Source organism: Kryptolebias marmoratus, linkage group LG6 (assembly GCF_001649575.2).
Source record: "Kryptolebias marmoratus isolate JLee-2015 linkage group LG6, ASM164957v2, whole genome shotgun sequence".
NCBI classification, from domain to species: domain Eukaryota; kingdom Metazoa; phylum Chordata; class Actinopteri; order Cyprinodontiformes; family Rivulidae; genus Kryptolebias; species Kryptolebias marmoratus.
In genome coordinates, this window is record NC_051435.1 from 21735559 (window position 1) to 21755583 (window position 20025).

The window sequence follows — 20025 nt, forward strand, 5'->3', positions numbered from 1 at the left end:
ACTTTACTGAGAAAGTTGCAAAAGTCCCAAAAGCTGTCATTATTAGGTAATAAAAATTAATGTTCAGCGCACTTAGATTCAGTCTAAACATTGATAAAGCAAAACTTTTAGTTATGTTAAAAAATGTTTCACAACTGAGTATTCTAAAACTTATTAAGAACTACATTTGGGACAACACTGATATAAAAAAAAACAATAAACAAAACTGTAGTTCTACCAAATCTCACAGACATACTTTAGGAAATATTAAGAAAACCACCAGTGAGTTGATCTGTAATGCCTCTGTTCTATTTCAAGACTGTTCAGAAACATTTTAGTTTCATTATCCCAGGTAGCAACCATCTGCCTGCTGCCAGACTTTCATCTCTGCGTGATGCAACCGCTTCAGAAGCTGAACACGACTTTTAATATTTTTAAGTGCGTAAAATGCAGGAACAGTAAACATGTAGAAAGACCTTGAAAAAAAACACACAAAGCAGAGAAAAGCATTCTAGCAGTTTGCCAGTTTAATATGTGAATGTCATTAATGGTGCAAATAAAAATAATCAAAAAGAAAATTCTTTATGTAGCATACGGGTTTAACAAATTAACAATCCTTCCACATTTACCCTCAGTTCAGTTCTGTTCTGTGTCAGAAAGCTGCACATTGTCAGATTGTTTTGAGAAGCAGACATTGACTGTATTGGTTGTAAGTTATGAACAACTTATGGAGGATCAACACGACAAATAATAAAGACATTAAAAAAAAATTCAACAAAAACCATTTTTGTTGAAAGACTTAAGTGGCTTTAAACATTAAGATCAAATAAATTAAATTAAAATAAAATAAAAATAACAAAAAGGCCCTTTTTCTAAACTGGTTCATTTTTTTTAAACATAAGTAATATTGTAAAAAAAACAGTTTTAAATTGACAATTAACTTTTGTCTTAGACTTTGAACAAATCAGTGTGATCAAAGCAAAAACATCTTTGCTCAGCGCACACAACGAGCAAAAATTAGGCATGGATACTTTTCTGTCCATCATTTTGGTCTTTCATTAATTTTCTTTTTCTGAAAGCATAAACCCTCATGCCTTCTTGAAACAAAAAACCTTGAAACAAACATTTATTATTTACATGATAAAAAGCCCTCAGCGTTTTTGCAAAAACTGTCATGAACAAATCAAAAGAAGTTTTTATGGTGAAGAAAACTCAGACTAAGTTCTTTTATCTGACTGATTATCACAGAGGGGTCTCTCTCTTGTATAAGGCTGCGCTGGTGGGGCCTTCAAACTGTAGTTTGATGGCCTGTTTAAGGTTCAGCTGTGGGTCTCTGGTTGTCATTGTGAACGTACCACTGTCTGTCAAGGCACTACAGGGTGGGGTGGGGGTAAAATTGTAACAAACAGGTGACAAAATGTTCTGCGTCAGAGAATCCCAAGCTTCCTGTTGGTATGGGCTCTGTAGCCTATATGGGTAGTCCAAAGGAGGGTTCTCTCTGTTTTTAGCACCTAGGGGGGTGTCTTGGCCTGGCCTTATTCCAAGAGAAGCCATAACTGAGTGCCATTTACCACCAGCGTAAGTAGTCCTTTCTGCTTTAATCAAGTTTGAGCTTTGTTTGACCATTTTTTCAGGATATTCAAGTCCAGATGAGAAGCCTTTTTGAGGGATTTCACAGTTGTGCACCATAGCTGTGACCGTGCAAACGGTAGGAGGGGGGATGCTTTTGGGTTGCCTCTGGCTGCTCCCGTGCAGGCTGCCCACGCCCGAGCTACCTGGTGGAAGGAGGGTGGAGTGGCGGCTACGGCTACGAGGCAGTGAATGTTGCTGGATCTGCTGGATAAAGCTGAGGCTGTCAGCAGGGACTGTCTGCACCGTAGCCAAGGAGTGGCAGGTAGAAGAGGTCTGGGAGCTTTGCATTGAGTGGAAACGTTCTCCAGTGGAACCAGGGGATGATATTGAAGAGGAGGAGGTAGTGGCTGTCACTTCAGCTCCATTGCCCTCTGACATGCCCGAGGAGAGGGTCTTTTTGGGTTTTAAAGGTGACACAGTACTGGAGTTAGGCAGTAGGCCTAGATATGGCTTAGCTCCATAGCTCTCCAAGATCCCGACAATGTTAAAATGTCCATGTTTCCCTGCCACTTTGACTAGACTGCGGCCATATTTATCTATGTGATTCGGATTTGCACCTTTTTCTAGAAGCATTTTCACAATGTTAGCATGTCCTTCTTGGGCAGCGATGCTCAGAGCTGTGGCCCCCTGATGACAAGCAAGGTCTATATTTACACCAGTGGCTTCTAGCAGGCGATGCCCTACTTTAGTGTGTCCTGTCCAAGCCACCGAATGCATTGGTGGTCTACCCTCTGCATCTTGTGCATTGGGGTTTGCCCCATGTTTTAACAGTAAATCTACAATCTCCACATTTCCCTGCCAGGAAGCCACGTGAAGTGCTGTGCGGCCCTCCGAGTCTCGGGACTCAAGTGGCACGCCTCCTTTCTCTATTAAGAGAATGGTCATATCAAGGCGACCGTCAAGCACCAGGAGGTAGAGCAGAGGTCGTCCCTCTGAGTCCCGCACATCGGTATCAGCCCCTCGCCTCATGAGCAGCTCTGCCACTTCAGCATGGCCCTCCAGAAAGGCTGCACTCAGTGCAGAATGTCCATCATAGGCCCTGTGGTCAATAGGAGAGCGTCTGTCTAGCAGTAGTTTGACAGTGCTCCAATGACCTTCTTGAGCAGCTAGTATAAGAGGCGTTCGTCCTTCAATGTCCATCTCTCCAACACGTGCCATGCTGCCTTGATCTGTCAATGTTGCACAAACATTTCGATGGCCTTCACAGGCAGCAGCGTGCAGTGGAGTCCAGCCAAGGTCGTCTTTATGGTTTTCATCCAGACCTCGGTCCAGCAAGGCACGGACAACCTCTAAGCTGCCTCTTGCTGCTGCCAAACAGAGTGCTGTCCTGCCTTCACAATCAATCGCATCCACGGCTGCACCCCAGAAAAGCAGCTTGGACACGGTCTTCATGTGACCCATTGCTGCAGCGGCCAGAAGGGGAGTGACAGCAGCTGCAGCAGAGACACTCCCATCAGGGCCAGCAGTTTCATCCAGATCAGCACCAGCTTCCAACAGAAGCTCAACTACATCTTCATGACCTTCATAGGCTGCAAGAAGCAGTGGGGTCATTCCATCATGGTCTCTGTGCCCTGGATCAGCTCCACGCTCAAGTAACAGACCTGCTACTTCACCAAAACTTTTGATTCCTGCGGCTGTTGGGACACAGAGGGCAACGACTGACAAAGCAGTGCGTCCATCTCTGTCAGCTAGGTCAACTTCTGCATTGCGGTCCAGTAGTATCTCCACAGTCTCATGGTGTCCCATGTAGGCAGCAGCAATAAGTGGTGTGCAGCCCTTGCTATCAGTTTTATTGATTTGAGCCCCATAATCCAGGAGGGTAAGGACAATCTCCTCATGACCTCCCCATGCAGCAGCTCTAAGAGCCGTCCGTCCCTCATTGTCACATCCATTTACATCTGCCCCTGCATCCAGAAGTAAGCAGACGGCCTCACAGTGTCCTCCCCAAGCTGCAGAACGCAGGGCTGTCCAGCCTTCATGGTCCACATGCTCCATCATCTGCTCTGCTTTCTCTGTGCTCTGACTTTTAGCCCATTCAAGGAGGACAGACAGCACTTTGACATGACCTTGCTTTGAAGCCAAAGTCAGAGGTGTTTGACCCTGATGATCACTGATCAGTGGATCAGACTTATGCATCAGGAGAAATTTAACAATTTCTGAAGAACCATCATGACCTGCTCTAGCAAGTAGAGTCTGTCCTGTAGATGTAAGGTGGTTCACAGTGACCCCGCTGTCTAGCAGCTTCTTTATAGAGACCTCTATCTCTGATCCTTGTAGTGATTTATCTCCTTTAACTATGCACTGCATTCTGACACTTGAATCAGTATCTGACAAACAGCCTGGTGAGACAAGTCCACTTTTCATTAATAGCTGAGGGACTTCCTGACTAACCAAAGCAGGAAGTTGAGTGAAGCATGCAGTGAGGATATGACTGCAGTTGGGAGTAAGAGCTGGCACACCTGTCCATAGCATCCACAGTGCCAATAATGAAGGGTTTTCTTTATGATGACCTGAGCAAACTAAGTGTGTGGCAAGCTGACAAGTGCCCTCAATATCCAGGTGAGATCCCTGTAGAGTCAGAGACATGGCAAGCATGCTGTGACCCCCAGTCCGGCTACAAAGGAACTTCTGTGTGCAGTACTTAACATCAGTGAGCCACTCTGTAAAGCTGGCATGAAAAAGGAGTTTGGTGCCCTCAGGGCCATTGATCAGAAGAGGAGACAGTGTTTGAAGTTTGTTCTGGAAGTCTTGAATGCTAAGTGAAGTGTCTCGAGTCCAGACTGCTGTGAAAAGCTGCTGAGGTGTGAGCGGCAGCGGAGATGCCAAGAGAACATCAAGGAGAGGCTTGACATTGACAAAGAGTCGCCTGGGGAACAATCTCTGACAGAGCCAGAGGTAGAGTCCATTAAGAGTCCCAGGGATGTCCCGGATCTCCCGCAGTCCCACCAGCCCGGCAGCTACACCATCCAGAACACGCTCGAGGAAGAGAAAACAGCCGCCACTCTTGATGTGCAACAGATTCAACATGTCAGCAGTGTCGGTGGTGAGCTGGCGACGCAGAGCTGCTTCTTCATCCAGCCGACAGAGGATGTACTGCTGCACGTCATGAACTGCCGGTGGCTTTCTCAGATCATCCAAGCAGAGCTTACGGAAATCTAAAACAGAAAAAGAAGTTGTTGTTTTTTCTCTCATTGTTATAGTTTTATTAAAACTACTTTATTGTGTATTTGGCCCCATTATTTTCAAACATAATGACTAATGACACCTGTTACGATGAGTGTGTACAAACCTGAGAACATCTTGCACATGTCTTTGTTCTGGCGGCGGACCGAGCAGACCAGCAGCAACCAGCTGGGCAGCAGATGTTGATTGGCAGCCAAGAGTTCTGCAATGGAGCCACTCTTCCCAACTATTTCACCTGGTCTGTAGTGAACATCCAGAGCATCTACAACTACCATCAGAGTCTGGCCCGGAGGAGGGAGGTCCAACAGGGGTTCCAACACTGCTCTAAGAATACACAAGAAAGAGGCAAACAGGAAAAAAAGACATTAGGACAGCAATGTAAAAACGGCAAGAAATGTGGGCGGATGATGGAGTTGAAAGGAATGGCAAGAATGTGAGGATTTTTTTTATATAAACCGACTGAGAGTTGAACAGAATTATATGAATACTGACAGTAAATAGAATACTTCGAATCAATAAAAGAGCAGCTATGTAATCATGACTTCAGGCTACTATAGTTCAAAGTTGGAAATATTTTACTGTATTTTGATTGTTTTCTATTTCAGACATTAGAAACAATCCTAGAATAGCTCTGAGGCTCTTAAACTTATTGTTAATTTCAAACAATAAAACAACCAAAGGAATGGTAATTCAAGAAATGTCCAAACAATCAGAAAACTGAAATTCTTTTATTTGAAAAGTGTCTGAACACTTATATTTGGAGCAGTGTTGTGCACTCCTGGTCCCACTCTCTTGCAGGTTTTAGGTCTTTCAACACACCTGATGTGAATGAATGGTTGAGTGACAAACTTCTACAGAACTTCAGGACATGTTAAAGAGGTAATTCAATCATTAAATCAGATGTGTGGGATCAGGAAACAACTATAACATGCAGGATAGTGTTCCTTGAGGACCAGGTTTGGACACTGATTTAGGGAGTTATTTCTATCAAACCAATTGTGGACAACACCACACTGTCATCAGCTGTCTGACATTAGTTGCCTTAAATGCTTAACAAACTATCTTTCAGTTCTGTACAGTGATTAAACATTGAGACACATCGTAAAACATTAAAACATTTCAAATAACACCCACACACTGCCTTGATCTGAACCTGACTCAGGTTAGTGAAACTTCTGAAATTTATCTGCATGCTCACACACATGCAGATAAATACATGTGCATGATACACACACATGGACACACAAAGCATACTTTAAATTCTTTGGTTCTTCCTCCGCACATATTTCCTAATCCTTTTGTGTGTGTGTGTGTGTGTCACAGACTTGTGAGTTACATTTACATATTTTTTCCTATCTCATAACGACAATAATACCAGCAGGAGTTTTGCATATTAGAAAAAAAATAAATAAACACTGTGATTCAAACACAAGAGCACTGACAGCAGAGTCCCTGCATTCAGTCTGCTACAAGCTAAAAATATCTAAATGAAAACAGCCATTTGAATTAGGGAGGGAGAGACTCCTGAGGACAAATCTATGCAGCTGGTTACTGAAGTTAAAAATGTATTTATTACTGTAAAAACAATCATTACCTGGCTCTATGTTGATCATGTTCAAACAAAGCTAAGTGCAGCCAGACTCATGCTTCCTCATCCTTTGGACAAGGAGAGCGTTAAGCAGTAGTTATTGGATTACATAGACAAGTCAGTGATGACAACTTTGGGACCATCAACCATAAATTTTAAAGAACGCTGGATTTAAATTTCAGAGGAGCTGATAAAGTAATCATTATTCAAACAGTGATGGTTCAAACCGAATCGACTGACATTCAAAGCAGAAATCACAAAAAGGATAGAAAGGTGTACCAGACGTGGTTCAAATTCAGTCAGAGAGCCGCTGTGTTTGAAAGGCATCAATCAGTGTTTAACCTATGTCACCAGCCTGGTATGACATGGGTCACACAGAGGCTAAGCTCAAGCCATTTGTCCTGCCACAAATACAGGCTGTGTGTGTGTGTGTACATTGTTATTAGTGTTAATGTCTATGTTTAACATCTGACCAGAAGATCCACCCACCCTTTGTCATCAAAGATACAAATATATATACATATATGTATGTGTGTGTGTGTGTGTGTGTGTATAAACTACTGATTTAAACAAAACCTTAGAAAGTAATCAAAGTATATCTTCAAGTATTCTCTGTGTGTGTCATTGTTTATGAAAGCTAATGTAGAAGGGATTCTGCCATTTAGATAAGAGAATAGAGTATGTGGTAAAGTATTTGTAAAGAAAAAGCTCCGGAAGTGTTCATAAATCACTTGTAAGAAGTACTAAAGGTGTTTACTGCGCCACAACACCATAAAGTTTGGCAATTCCCGTTTGCTTTTGGGAAATGCAGAGGCTTGGTGAAACTAAATGAGCAGTAGACAACATGCGCAAGGAAGTGAACACAAAGTTTAGACAATCAGTGAGACATTCCTTTCATTAAATAAATTTGTCATCAGTAATGAATGACATCCTGTCATAAAACTGCACATTACTAAATATTCTGATAAAAGTACTGACTAAATTTCACTTGTAGTCCTGTGACAGGCAGAAATAAGCTGCCCACTGTCCGCACAACTTATATCAAAATAAACAATGTCATGAGAATAAAAGATGTTTTAAATGTATGCAACAAGTGCTTTTGCTAACTTTTTGTTCAAAATAGACCTAAAAAAATTGCATCATAAGAGCAACATCAAGCAGGGGAATTCCTGCTGTCTCCAGTATTTATGTTAACATCCTGAATGTGGTTTGAAACTTAGTTTAAATCATCTTGTTGCATAATATATATTTGTTTGTGTCTTAAAAAAAATAAATCTGTCAATCAGTAACAATGCTTTCAAAGTCTGAAGCCAAACTCTGGGTGTCAACTTCAAGTTTTCTCAGACTGTGAATTTTATATATATATATATGTTTAACAGATATATTAAAAAAATCTTCATTCTCAAAGTGAAATCAAATCTTTACAGAATAGTGCCAATTAAACAAAATTATATTATGTAAAATGAGTGATTGAGTAAAAATTCACCCCCTTTAAAGTGATAATTCAACTCAGAGAAAAGTAATTGAAAAGTCAGAGGATGGATGCAAAAGTAATCTGGTGTTACTTAGCAGCACAAGCACAAATAATAATAATAATGAGCAAAAATCAGTGAACCAGACAAAACAAGTAACACTAAAGCTCTTGGCTCCACCTGGTCTCCCTAAACTCTAAAATGTGAACAAAATTAATAAGCCTTATTGGACCAAAGACGATTAAAAAAAAAAATCCATAAGACCCAACACTGTTATCAGTACTATACTATATAAACAACAACAAAAAACCTAAAGCATATGCATTTTTATGGTAAATGGACTGTACTTATAGCACCTTTCAAGCCAACCAGACTACTCAAAGTGCTTTACAATACAATCTGTGCCCTCATTTACCCCCCCCCCCCACACACACACATTTATACAGCACTGAATCTCTACAAAGCTAATCTGAATAAATTTTTATTCAGAATCCTGGTATTTTATTTTTTTCTAAAAACATGATCATTTCTGAGAATAAGTCCAGAAGGCAGCCTGTATTTTTCTGGCTTCATACAGCTAATCAAAACTGTTGCTTATCAGAGTTCTTTTAATTAACAAGGGAGTAATTTCACCTCAGACCGAAAGAGATAATAACAGGAGGTCTTGGTGTTTGACTCATTACCCTAACAGCCTTAACTTTTATCACTGCCCACATCCTGCAATTAAAAGTAGATTTTAAACCCCCATCGCGCTACATTTTAGTTTCAACATGCTTATCGCACCACCGCAGGCTTTAGTCATCTGAATAAAGCAACACACCCCCGCCAAACACACACACACACACACACAGAGGAGGAAGTGCAATTAACCTTTTATAGTTGCTTATATTTTACCGCCTCATTCAGGTGACACGGTGTTGGACACACATCTGTGGGTGACCTTTGAAGCTAGGCTGTGACAGGACTCATTGCGGGGCGCGTGTCACTGTGACACCTGTAGTAATTAGAAGGCTGAGTCAGCGCTAAACATACCTATGAAGGCAGGATGTTAATTCATCTGACCGCTGAATAAACAACAATCCAGAAAACTTAAGCCAGCAGGTACTGACTCTCCAACTGTGACTGAAATAAGATCACAACCAAACTCAAAAGGCTTTGTTTAATCCAGCTTTATCTGTGTGTCTGTATTTGTCTCTGCATGACAGAAGTTTGTTTTTTTTAGGGAGGGGCTGATTAGTTATAGCTGCATTTTGCGGGACCTTCTTCGTTTTACCAAGTAAATCTAAAAAAAAAAGTAAATGCAAATGTTTTGCAGCAGCAAAACATTTTGAGCATACAAAAAAATAATAGGCAAGGTAACATTTCATGGTATTGCTACAAGGGGGGTACAAATAAATCATGCTTTGGTCTGTAGTTCTGTTTCTTGTCATGGTTCAGTACAAATTTGGTACAACAAGAAAAATAAACAAATGCAAGTTTCCCCCTTATTTCCCTTTCCCAGAAAAGAAGCAGAAAAAACAAACTACCCTTGTTAATAGGGAGGCTGTAAGGTAGCAGGTCATGCACCGCGAGGTATGATTTGTCACCTGGTAATGTCAATTCTTTTTATTCTTTTTCTTTTAGCTGTTCCCTTTTCAGGGGTCGCGACAGCGAGTCATCCTCCTCCATCTAACTCTGTCCTCTGTGTCCTCTGTCCTCACTCCAACTACCTTCATGTCCTCTCTAACTACATCCATATATCTCCTCTTTGTCTTTTTCCTGGCAGCTGCATCTCTAACATCCTTCTACCAACATACCCACTGTCCCTCCTCTGCACATGTCCAAACCATCTCAGTCTGGCCTCTCTAACTTTATCTCCCAGTCCTTCAACCTGTGCTGTACCTCTGATGACCTAAGTCCTAATCCACGTTGCTCTGTTGTATTTATCCAATTTGAACTGTTAAAAGTGTCCTACAGACTATGTGTCAAACAAAAAGTTTGATAAGCTCAAAGCTGAAAGGTATCTCTTTTTGTGCTAAGAAAACAGTGCAAACTAGAAGAACCTCCAGCGAGGCCAAAGCATAAAAAAAAATAAAATAGTGCAATCCGGATCATGATTTGGATCACCATCGAGATTTGATCAATTGTTTTTCTTTTTTTTGGGACAACCCCAACATTACCTGAAAATTTCATCCAAATCTGTTCATTAGTCTTTATGTAATCTTGCTAAGACAGACAAAACAAACAAAGATGACTGAAAACATAACCTCCTTGGCAGAGGTAAAAAGAACGTTTTAGGTAATTTGACCTAAATCTCATACAAAAGTAATACAAGCAATACGGGACAAAATAACAACTCCCAATATGAAAATAAATAAAATGTTAAACACCTAGCTTCTCAGAGAAGTGACTGCTGATGAACTGTTTATACACGGGTGGAGCTTATTAAACATGGGGAGGTGTATTAAAATGTTTGTTAGACGCCAAAGGGCCTTTCAGAGCACACAAATAATGACCCTTTTGGCACCAGTTTTTTTCCACTGCTGCCGTGATCTTGCAGTTGATCTAAACAAGTCATTCTTGCTTTGTGTTGGTGTAGAGTGCTTCTTCTTCTTCTACTTCTTTCCTATAAAAACTATAAAAAACAGGTGCTCCCTCTTCTTGATGTAAGCGGTCATCACCTGAATGCACACATTGGATCCTTACATCTGTACCAGTTCAGTACAAATACATGTACCATTACACTCCTACGTGCCATTAATCAGAGCTAAGTTAAAAAGATTTAAATGTTTCAAGACAACATTCAACATTTACTCATTTGCACATCTTAAAAGCTCATTGCAAGATCAAAATCCAATTTTATTACACCACTAATTTCTAGTGAAACGGCAAAGAAGTGCAAGCAGATAGTTTGTTTAAGATATATGAAAAATACTTCTAAATAATCCTATATATAAAGACCAGAAACACTACTGTAACAGTGGCAACACAAGTGAGTCTGTAAATATGACTTTTACTGACTTCAACTTTAATGTGCTTTTAAAATACATGGGTTGTTTTGTCATATTACAGTGAGAAAGATGTTGTGACCTCAAAATAGTATGGCACAAGATATTTATCATTGCACGAGACGTGAGAAGTGAAGCTTTTCCTTAATCGTTTAACAGCTGCGTGACTTGTTAGTTAACATAGCTCAGCTAATGTGTTGATGCCTTTTAGCCTGTTCGTAAAGGCAGTGAACATGAGCTGAAACAGTGCTGTTAGTTTGCTCCCAGACAAAGAGAAACTATAAAACAGTAAGACTTCCTGGAGTTTCTGTGGCTACGAGTTAAATTCACACAAAGAGACGAACTCTTTGAACTTTCGCTGCAGCGTTTCAGGCGGAGGGAGCAGCGCTATGTCAACAATCAGCACAGTGTTAATGACCTGCTGACTGCAGCGAGCTACCAGCTGCTTTAAGACATGCGTCCCACTTTCTGTTTGCTTCCTCTGGGCAAACTTGAGCCCATGTTTCATCAGTTTGTCTACGGCTGTCCTCACATGGCGGAGTCCTGCTCGCGCAGCCACTTTCTCTCTCTGCTCCCAACATGAAAACAGCTGCTGACTGCGAGCCACTCTTTGGGGAATGTGGACTCCAGTTCGGTACTTCACACCAGGAAAGAGAAAACACAGAAGGAGCATAACAGGGCCGGGACTCATTGCAGAACAAACACGCTGGGAGACTTTTAAAGTCCTGGAGAGGGGAGCAAGCTCGCTGACTGGTGCTAAGATGGTCACCGGGGTACTGGAGGCATTTTTCACCTCTTTGTTCTTTATTTTTTCCTCCCCTCCTCTCCCTGAAAGGATGTTGTGTTGTAAATAACACTGTAGCATTCATTCACACTGGAGGGCCATTGTGAGTGCTGTGAATGGGCCACATTATGAGAGGTGAAATAAATATAAGACTAGGAAGAATGGCCACTGCAGCTATTTTCCTGCAACTGTTCCGACTTTCAATCGCTTCACCGAAGCTCAAAAGGTTTTTACATTTACATGCTGTGAGACAGCATTTGTATACTGGCACTTAAAATGTACAAAGACCCACATTTATTTGGAAACAAACAAAAAAGAAACCCAGATGTTTTCATTGACATTGAGAGGAAAAGCTGCTATTTTATGTTAATTTTTTTGTTGCATAGGGGAGCTGATTTGTATGCAAACAGATCATTTATTAAAGCAAAATCTCAAAAAGATCTTGATAAGTGACTAGCTGAAGCACCTGTTCATACCAGTGTATTAACTGCAAACATTTCTAATCAGTATGGGACACGGACTGGTCAAAACTTTAGAGTTTTGGCCATAAATAATTAACTTGGTGCTTAAGCCATTGTCTCACTGGGCTGTAACTGGTAGTGACTAATTGGTGAACGACATTCGCAAGTGAGTCTTCAAAATGTCTCGAAACATAAGCAAGAGATTGAACTTGTTCAAAATGTTTGTCCCAAAATAGTCAAGAGTTGTTGTGGGTGTCTGTAACTCATCCCAACCCCTTCTCAATTTAGTTTGCATACATTTTAGAGAGCTGGAGCTGTATTTTGACACCTGCTCTAATGCTCAGGTCTAAAAAACACAGAGATGATAAATAATCCTTTGAAAAAGTGGTCCAGATCTGCCTATCGTCATGTAGTCTGGCAGATTAAATCATAAACATGGGGGATTGTCTGGTTTAAAGAAGAGCAGGGAGTCCCAAAGTTTTTAGTAAAAACAACTGGCAGTTGAAACCAGCCATTTACTCAACAAAACCCAAGTTGTGGAGCAGGTTTTTCCCCAGTTGTTATGATGGATGTTTGAATCTGATAAATCATTTTTTTCCCGAGAACACATGTTCGTCAACAGCTCCATCAAATCGAGAGTGATATCACTTGTAAATTATGCCGTGTTAAGCTAGAAATGAGACATGCACTTAGAACATGCACACACACGCTGAGATCTTGGATAGGTTTCATGCTTGCTGCAGCAGCTGTTGCTTACTTTTTCCTCTCCCTTTCATTTAGCAAGTCCGCCAATGGGAAATTTCCCTTGATTCCGGTTTAACACAGCGTTGCGTGCTGCATATCGACCATGTGGCGTCAAAAGACTTGTCATTATATCTGCACTTTAAAAACTTTTAGAGGAAGAAAAAAAGGAACACGAACCTCTTGAAGGTGTCCTCGGGATCTTTTTGACAGCTGTGAGGCTCTAAAGCAGTAGATACCGACGGCCTGTTGAGGATCTCTTCATATCCAGGGGTGAGAAGTGGCGAGGCCCTCAGCTGCTCCACCAGGCCCAGAACAAACCTCCACAGCACCGTACTCCTCTGGTCCTCCCTCTGGCAGAAGTGGGAGGCCAGGCAGCGCTGTGCCAGCCCGACTGCCAGGCCTACTTTCGAGGTGGGCCACACCACTTCAGTGCACAGGGCAGTTTTGCCAGCGCCGGGTCCCCCTGTCACCAGCAGGCCCGGAGCTTGGCCAGACAGGGAGCGGGCGTCCAGGCACCGACGCAGCTTGTCCAGGGCCCATTCTCGGCAGTAGAATCGCCGGCCCTGGAGCAAGCTGGAACTACTGCCAAATCCACCACGACTCATTTGTTCCTGGGGTTCAGAGATCCAGGAGACGACTGAATGCTCCCAAGGTTACATCCCATGCTCCTCCAGAACTTTACCCGAGCTTTTAGGAAGAGCTGCAGCTGATAGGTGACAACTCTGGACAATGCTCAGGTGTTTCAGTTGCTGTAACGTTACATCAGGTAGGTGTTATCACTGAATGTCTGTCCACTGTAGCTCTTGAGGTCTTGGGAAGTCAATAAAAAGGAGTCTGAGAAATGATAAGTCAGCTATAGGTGCACTTGGTCATTGTCCTTGCTCATCCTGATGTTCTTGTTGCAGAATTAGAAACACCCGGGTTATTGGTGTTCACCATGCCTCTCCCGGGGATCGAAGAGCTGCTCAGTCAGGAATCAGAAAGAGGAAAGAGTAAGACAAAACACTTGACAGCACATTTTTCACACATTTCATTACAGTCTATCTCACCCATCCTCTGTCGTCTTATTTTTCAATTAAAGTCACAGTCTTCTCTCCTCCTTCAGTATCTGTCCTGCTCTTCCTTCGAGCACCGAACCTTATCAGCAGCTTTAGCATTAAATTCCCCTTTGCTTTCTCACACCCTCAACTCTTTCTCCTCCCTCGGCTCATTCCTCCCCTCGCTCTGTCTCACAGTCTGTCATGCTCTCCGGTTTTTCTTGTTCTGTTTTCTTTTTTTTTCTTTTTTTTTTCCTTTTCTTGTCTCCACCCTCTCCTGGTGTGCCTCGACATGTTTAGACATGCACAGCAGATCTGCGAGCCTGAGCAGAAGCGAGGGGAGAGGAGGGAGGACTCGTGAGGCTGTGAGCTCCTCCACAGCTGACAGGTGGGAGGAGATACCTAAGGTCAAGGTTCAGTCGCAGGGCAACACTACACCGCTCGTGTAGTGTTGCCCTGCACTGCTGTTTTAGATGATATCTCCATGCAAACCAACAATATGACAATATGGCAGTTGTTTTCTTTCATAGACACACTTTTTCTAGACTTTCAAGGTGCACCTGACATAAAGCCAATGATCCAGTGGTTTATTTTGTTATATGCTAATGAAATTCCCTAACTTACGGCTAAGATATAACATGCAAAACATGAAAAATGTTCTCTATCAAAGAATTATAGACAAATTATGTTATACACCCCCCGCTACCCAATAAAGGTCCAATCCTGCTGCACCCCTGCTTATCACATTTTAGCCCTACCCTAATGTTTTGCCTGTTCACCCTGAGTGAAGGGTGTCCCATTCCTTCTTGTAATGTAAGTTTCTAGGTCTTAAAGGGATAGTTTGGTCATTTCTGAAGCAATGTTCTGTCAAATAGTTTTGAATAGCCAGTACCTTATCAGCCATGACATCAGCCACACAGAGCAGAGTTATGAAGAAAGATGAGGAAGTCAGGTTAATGGCTAGCAAGATTGGTGCTTCTTTTGTAGCGTTTATTAGGCAAATGTCATCCTGGTGTAAAAGAAAGCGATAATAATTGAAATTAAACCTTTATACTTTCGCACAACATTGTTTTGTTTGTAGTTGTTTCCTCGACCAAACAACGTTTGTGTTACATGTGTCCTGAGGCTGCTGAATGTATCAGTCCGCCTGATCAGCACATCTCATTAATCCTCACGTTTACTTAGGTCCCGCCAGACTTGGAACAATGACACATTCAGCAGCCTCAGGACATGTGCATTTTCGTAGTAACATAGATGTTCCATTGAGAAAACAGCGACAAACAAAATATGTCATGTCAGTTGTTTTATTTGCCTTAAAAAGTGCCATAAATGGGGACTAGTCTGGGTAGCCATTAACCTGACTCTTAGGTGGTCTTTTTCCTCTTTTCTTGACTGACTTTGCCGCTGATGAGGTACTATTTAAAACTGTTTGACAAAACATCCCTTAAAAAACTCTGATTTCTGATAACTAGTGTAACACGCTATACTGCCATTGCGTCTGTTTACATAAACAACATCTATAACAACTGATGACGTATCAGCTTCTTGAAGGTACGTCCCATGTTACAGTGAAATATTTTAATCACTACTCTTTAAAACTTTAACAGCCAGGGAGTTGGCACATTATAGATGGAGGTAAGGATAAAGGTAAGAAATGATATTTAGCCTAGAAATAGTTACCCATAATAATAGTTCCTTACTTCTGTTCTGTTATTTATAATCATTTTCTCAAAAGTATCTCAGTTTTCTTTCTTACTACAGTACTTATTAAAAAAAGCCACACAGTCACACAAATTGAAACGTAATTAAAAAAAAATAGTTCAACCGTATTATCAAAATAACCCTCAAGGCTCAATTCTCAGCAGCTGAATCTAAAATAACTCTTTGGCAGATAATTTGGATGAGGCACCTCTTTCTGCAACCACTCAGCAACTGAGGACTATGGTAGTTCATTCCATCCTGCATTTATTATGAATTGCAAACAAGTCAACAATTATTTATAAAAGAACAAACTCTAAAAGTTATTTTTTTAGTAGACAACAGTAGTGTGCAAAACGCATGAAATCATCCCTCAGTTTGTACTTTCTGCTAACATTTAAAAGATGTCTTGGTTAATAGTTTACTAAGTTTTCTACAGGTCTTTAAAGTTTGTTTGTTTTTCTTAGACAATGGCTGATTTTAGACTCCGTTTTTCCCTAAATCTTGGCATAATTCCGCATGGTGTGTAACACTAGAAGACAAAAAAAAGTTACAGACCTAAAAATTAAATCCCACAAAGACCCCACACAGGCCTGGCAAGACGCATCATCCTACATTTAGCAGACAGGCATTTTTTAAATCATGAAGAACCTCTGCCTTTATAACTGTAATTAAATTTTGGGAAGTTCACAAGGTGCTGAAGAATCCTTCTTATTTGTCTGACTTTGTGATCAGTCCCGAACACTGCCTTTCATTCAGCTTGTCTCGTGTATTCAGAATATTTTCCACATGTTGCAACATCATACGCAAGTTCCTGCTTGACAGAATGTAATAAAAGACTACACACAACAATGTTGCTGACGCTTCAGAACGGTAAAGAAACTTCACCAAAAATTGGAAAAAGCAGAAATACCTCACGAAATAAAAATCAGTCAGGTTGTTTTGGCTTCTGATAAAAAAACTTTTGCAGAATGCAGCAAAAGAATGTTAAAGGTTTCTGTGATGGCGGTAACACAGTGATGAGAGTGCACACTCTGCCCCTCATTTCAAGTCAGTGACTAATCAAACATCAGCAGCTCTGAGCTGAATCTCACAGGTTATAACCATCATTTCACACTTGACAGAAGTAAGCAGAATAAAAAATCCCTGCTGCATATATTCAGCTGCAACATGTCAGCATGATTTAAAGTAATAAATAAGTTAAGAACAGTGACTCCTGAGTGGAAGGATACTCTTTTATTTACATGTACACTTCTGTTGTCGGCTGGCAAGCACAGCATCCTGACAAAAACCAGGAAAAGAGGGGATGTGTGTTTAGCAGGAAACCGATGACAGCCTCGAAGAGAACTGGCACCGAGGTGCAAAGTTGTCTACATTCTTGTCATTACTCCCGGTATTTACAAAGTACCCTAAACCTGGCATGCAGCCCTTACAGACGCAGCCAAGCTCATGTCTTCACTGACGTGCTGTCAATGCAGGAGTTAAAAATAGTCCGATTTCTGCCCCACCTTCAGTTTAAACTTTAATATCCCTCCACCGGCTGCAAGACGGACACTAAGATGCTGCTTTTGAGCTCTTAAAGCACAAACGTACACATAATAAATGCTCATTAAGGTAAAAGTAATCATTCAAAACACTGTTAGTTTCTAACTACAAACAGAATCTGTTTTTATTTATTTATTTATTTGTATTGACAGCTGCATTAAACAGCTGGGGTTTGATTTTGCCAGATTGCCGCTCTGAAAGATTCACCCTGTCTGACCCAGGTTTCTTTTTTCCAGGCATGTGCACAGACAACAAAGAGATCAAAAAAACTAACATTGATGAATGCAGAAAATAAGAACCTGAGCTATCTTCTTGAAAATTTAAGTTAATTTAATCTCTTTATCGGAGAAATATAGTTCCTGAACCAAGGAATCGGCTTACAAGACGAACTTAAAGTGCATGTAAATGAATGAAGTTGCTAGGCAACCAGCATAGACAATGCAAAGTCTAATTGAGGAAAACCAAGCCTACACAACCAAACACCCACCTAAACTATGACAAGTATTTCTTTTTTATTGCACATTTGATTGAATAGTGCTTGAATAACTAATGACTTTTCTTTTGGAACTATGCCTTTTATTGTATTACCAATGCTTGGATGTAACAGTTAAAGAGATAGTTCAAACTTTTTAGAACGCAGTTCTGTGGAAAGGTTACAAACAATTAATATTTTATTTGTTATAGATAGCTTTTTCAATGACCTCAGATGGTAGAAATAAAGATTCATTCTGATCAGATAAAAGAGCTAACAATTATAGTTTACTCCTGTAAAGTTGAAGCCTCAGTCTTAAAACAGCTTAATTTGGAAAGAAAGCATTTCACAGATCACAGATACACTATTATTCTGGCAAATAAAATATCACGATATTCCTGCTGGAAGTGACCCCAAAAGTGCTACAGCTATCTGCTGCTGTGGTTGTTTGTGCTGTAAATAACCGTGTAATGTAAAATAAATGGCAACGTAAAGGCTTAAAATATAGCATTCACACAAGCTGCTATGAAACATTTGAGATTGGAGCTGTTTTAAGATGACTTTAGTTGCGGCCTCGGTAAGATTAGCCCTAAGCTCATCTGTCAGGTTGTAATTAAACTCTATGGCTGCGTTTGAATTCTTCACTTGTTCACTATATAGCGAGTCAGCCATTTTATAGTGGTTTTAGAAAGTTTTTTTTATCCACTACATGTTGTAAGCTAGAAATTCATCATGTATTAATAGTTCATAACCTTTCCACAGAACCTCACTTTAAACGATATGAACTATTTCTTTATTTTCTGGGGTTATTTCTCATTGTTTCCTCACATTTTGAAGCCTTTATGCTAATTAATATGTCACAGACAAGCCAGATTGTAATGTTAGGTATTGTATAAACCTGTTTGATGTGTTAGAATTAATTCTATGTGATTTAAACATATAGCAACAGACTTTAGCATGAAATAAATGAGCCTAGTTAGGATATGAATGCAGCACACTTTCTAAAATTACACCTGCCAGCTGTATAGCTCACCAGTGCTTTAACCATTAATAATCAAAATATAAAAAGAAACATTTGGCAAATGGTGTTTTAAAGATTTACAGTCATTTTTTTTTAACCTAGTCTAATTTCATAACTACAACAAAGCCTCCTTAGGCAAATACAAACAATAAACACGCGGAAGTATTGTTTTAATTAACATGAATATGGTACATTTCTACTGCAGGTTTATGGTTAGATTTCTGTAGGCTGTGGAGAAGAGTTTGTTGACATTTTATTTGTCTAGAAAAAAATGATACCTTTAAGTTTGTTGCATTGATCCTACAGCCCAGCAGCCTCCTTGCCGTCAGCAGCCACCCCTGCGTGGATCCACAGGTTCCCTCTGCAGGTTATTATGTCTCACCGCCGTGGATCTCCGTGCAGATGCGTGAAACGGACTCCGAACACGACGCCGTCGTAAACAAAAGCACGAGCCCGTGTGCGTCTCAGCGCCGCTTACCTCGGTGCCAAAACGAGATTGGAGTTTGGGTTTTTCCGCGGCTCCTACCTGGGCAGATCTTCATCTCCGTCTCCCTCCTCGGCTCTCCTCTCCTCTCCTCACCGACACAGCCCACAGCTCCCCACCGGATGTCTCCTCTGTCACGGTTCTGCCATCACGTTAAAGCTGAACCCTATTTCTGCTTTCCAATTGATTTAATTTATTTTCGGACTCCCTCTGCCTCCCATCAGCTCCTTTTTTTCTGCTCACTTTCACTCTGGCGATTCGTAGAAAAATAATAATAATAATAATAAAAAATCGTGTTTGTCCTGAGAGCACCTTCAGACGGAATGATTGGACCTGTTAAAGTGTAATTGTGCAAGAAGATGACAAAAAAAGGCACAAAGCCAAATGGTTGGATTTGTGACATATTAGTTACTGTATGGAGCCTGGTGGTTTTAAAGTTGTGCATTCCCTCCACACATGACTTACTAACTTGTGCACAGCATGATAATCTGTGCAAAATGTGAACTATCAGGAATCCAGGGGCTGCTTACATTTATGGTAATAAAGCAGCTTTTTCATTTTAGTTTATAAAAACTCATTTTATGATCATTTCCTGACTGATAAAACAACATGATTATAGTGATGGTTGTGATCTGTGAACCCTTGTCATAGCTATCTCTGAAAGCGGGGACATCTTGCTCTTACCTTCCATTTGAAGTTCGATTTCGAAAACTGACCTGCCAGTGTCAGCAGAAATTCCTAAATTATACTAAATGTCAGAAAATGTATTAGTCCGACAGGGTCTTGGGAACTGGTCGATGCATTCTCATCGAGCAGATTAAACTACTGCATTGCTCTGCTGATGTTTTCAAACAAAAAGTGACTTCAGCTCCTTCAGAGTGCAGCTGTTAGAGTTATTAAGATGAATACTAATCTGAAACTGAAGTCTGTTTAACACG

The 20025-nt window shown here is 40.8% G+C and overlaps 1 protein-coding gene across 2 annotated transcripts; it reads right to left on the reverse strand.

The window, feature by feature from the left end:
* Positions 1 to 484: 484 nt before the first annotated feature.
* On the reverse strand, positions 485 to 19114 carry ankrd50l (ankyrin repeat domain 50-like). Of its 2 annotated transcripts, none has more exons than XM_017421221.3 (4): positions 18882 to 19114; positions 13008 to 13791; positions 4901 to 5118; positions 485 to 4766 (listed from the first exon to the last, which is right to left on the reverse strand). In XM_017421221.3, the coding sequence occupies exons 2-4, from the start codon at positions 13433 to 13435 to the stop codon at positions 1222 to 1224; spliced, it is 4191 nt and encodes a 1396-aa protein (XP_017276710.1). In that variant the 5' UTR covers positions 13436 to 13791; positions 18882 to 19114; the 3' UTR covers positions 485 to 1221. The 2 variants fall into 2 exon arrangements, with proteins under 2 accessions (XP_017276710.1, XP_017276709.1); XM_017421220.3 differs by lacking the exon at positions 18882 to 19114 and adding an exon at positions 13880 to 14860.
* Positions 19115 to 20025: the final 911 nt, after the last annotated feature.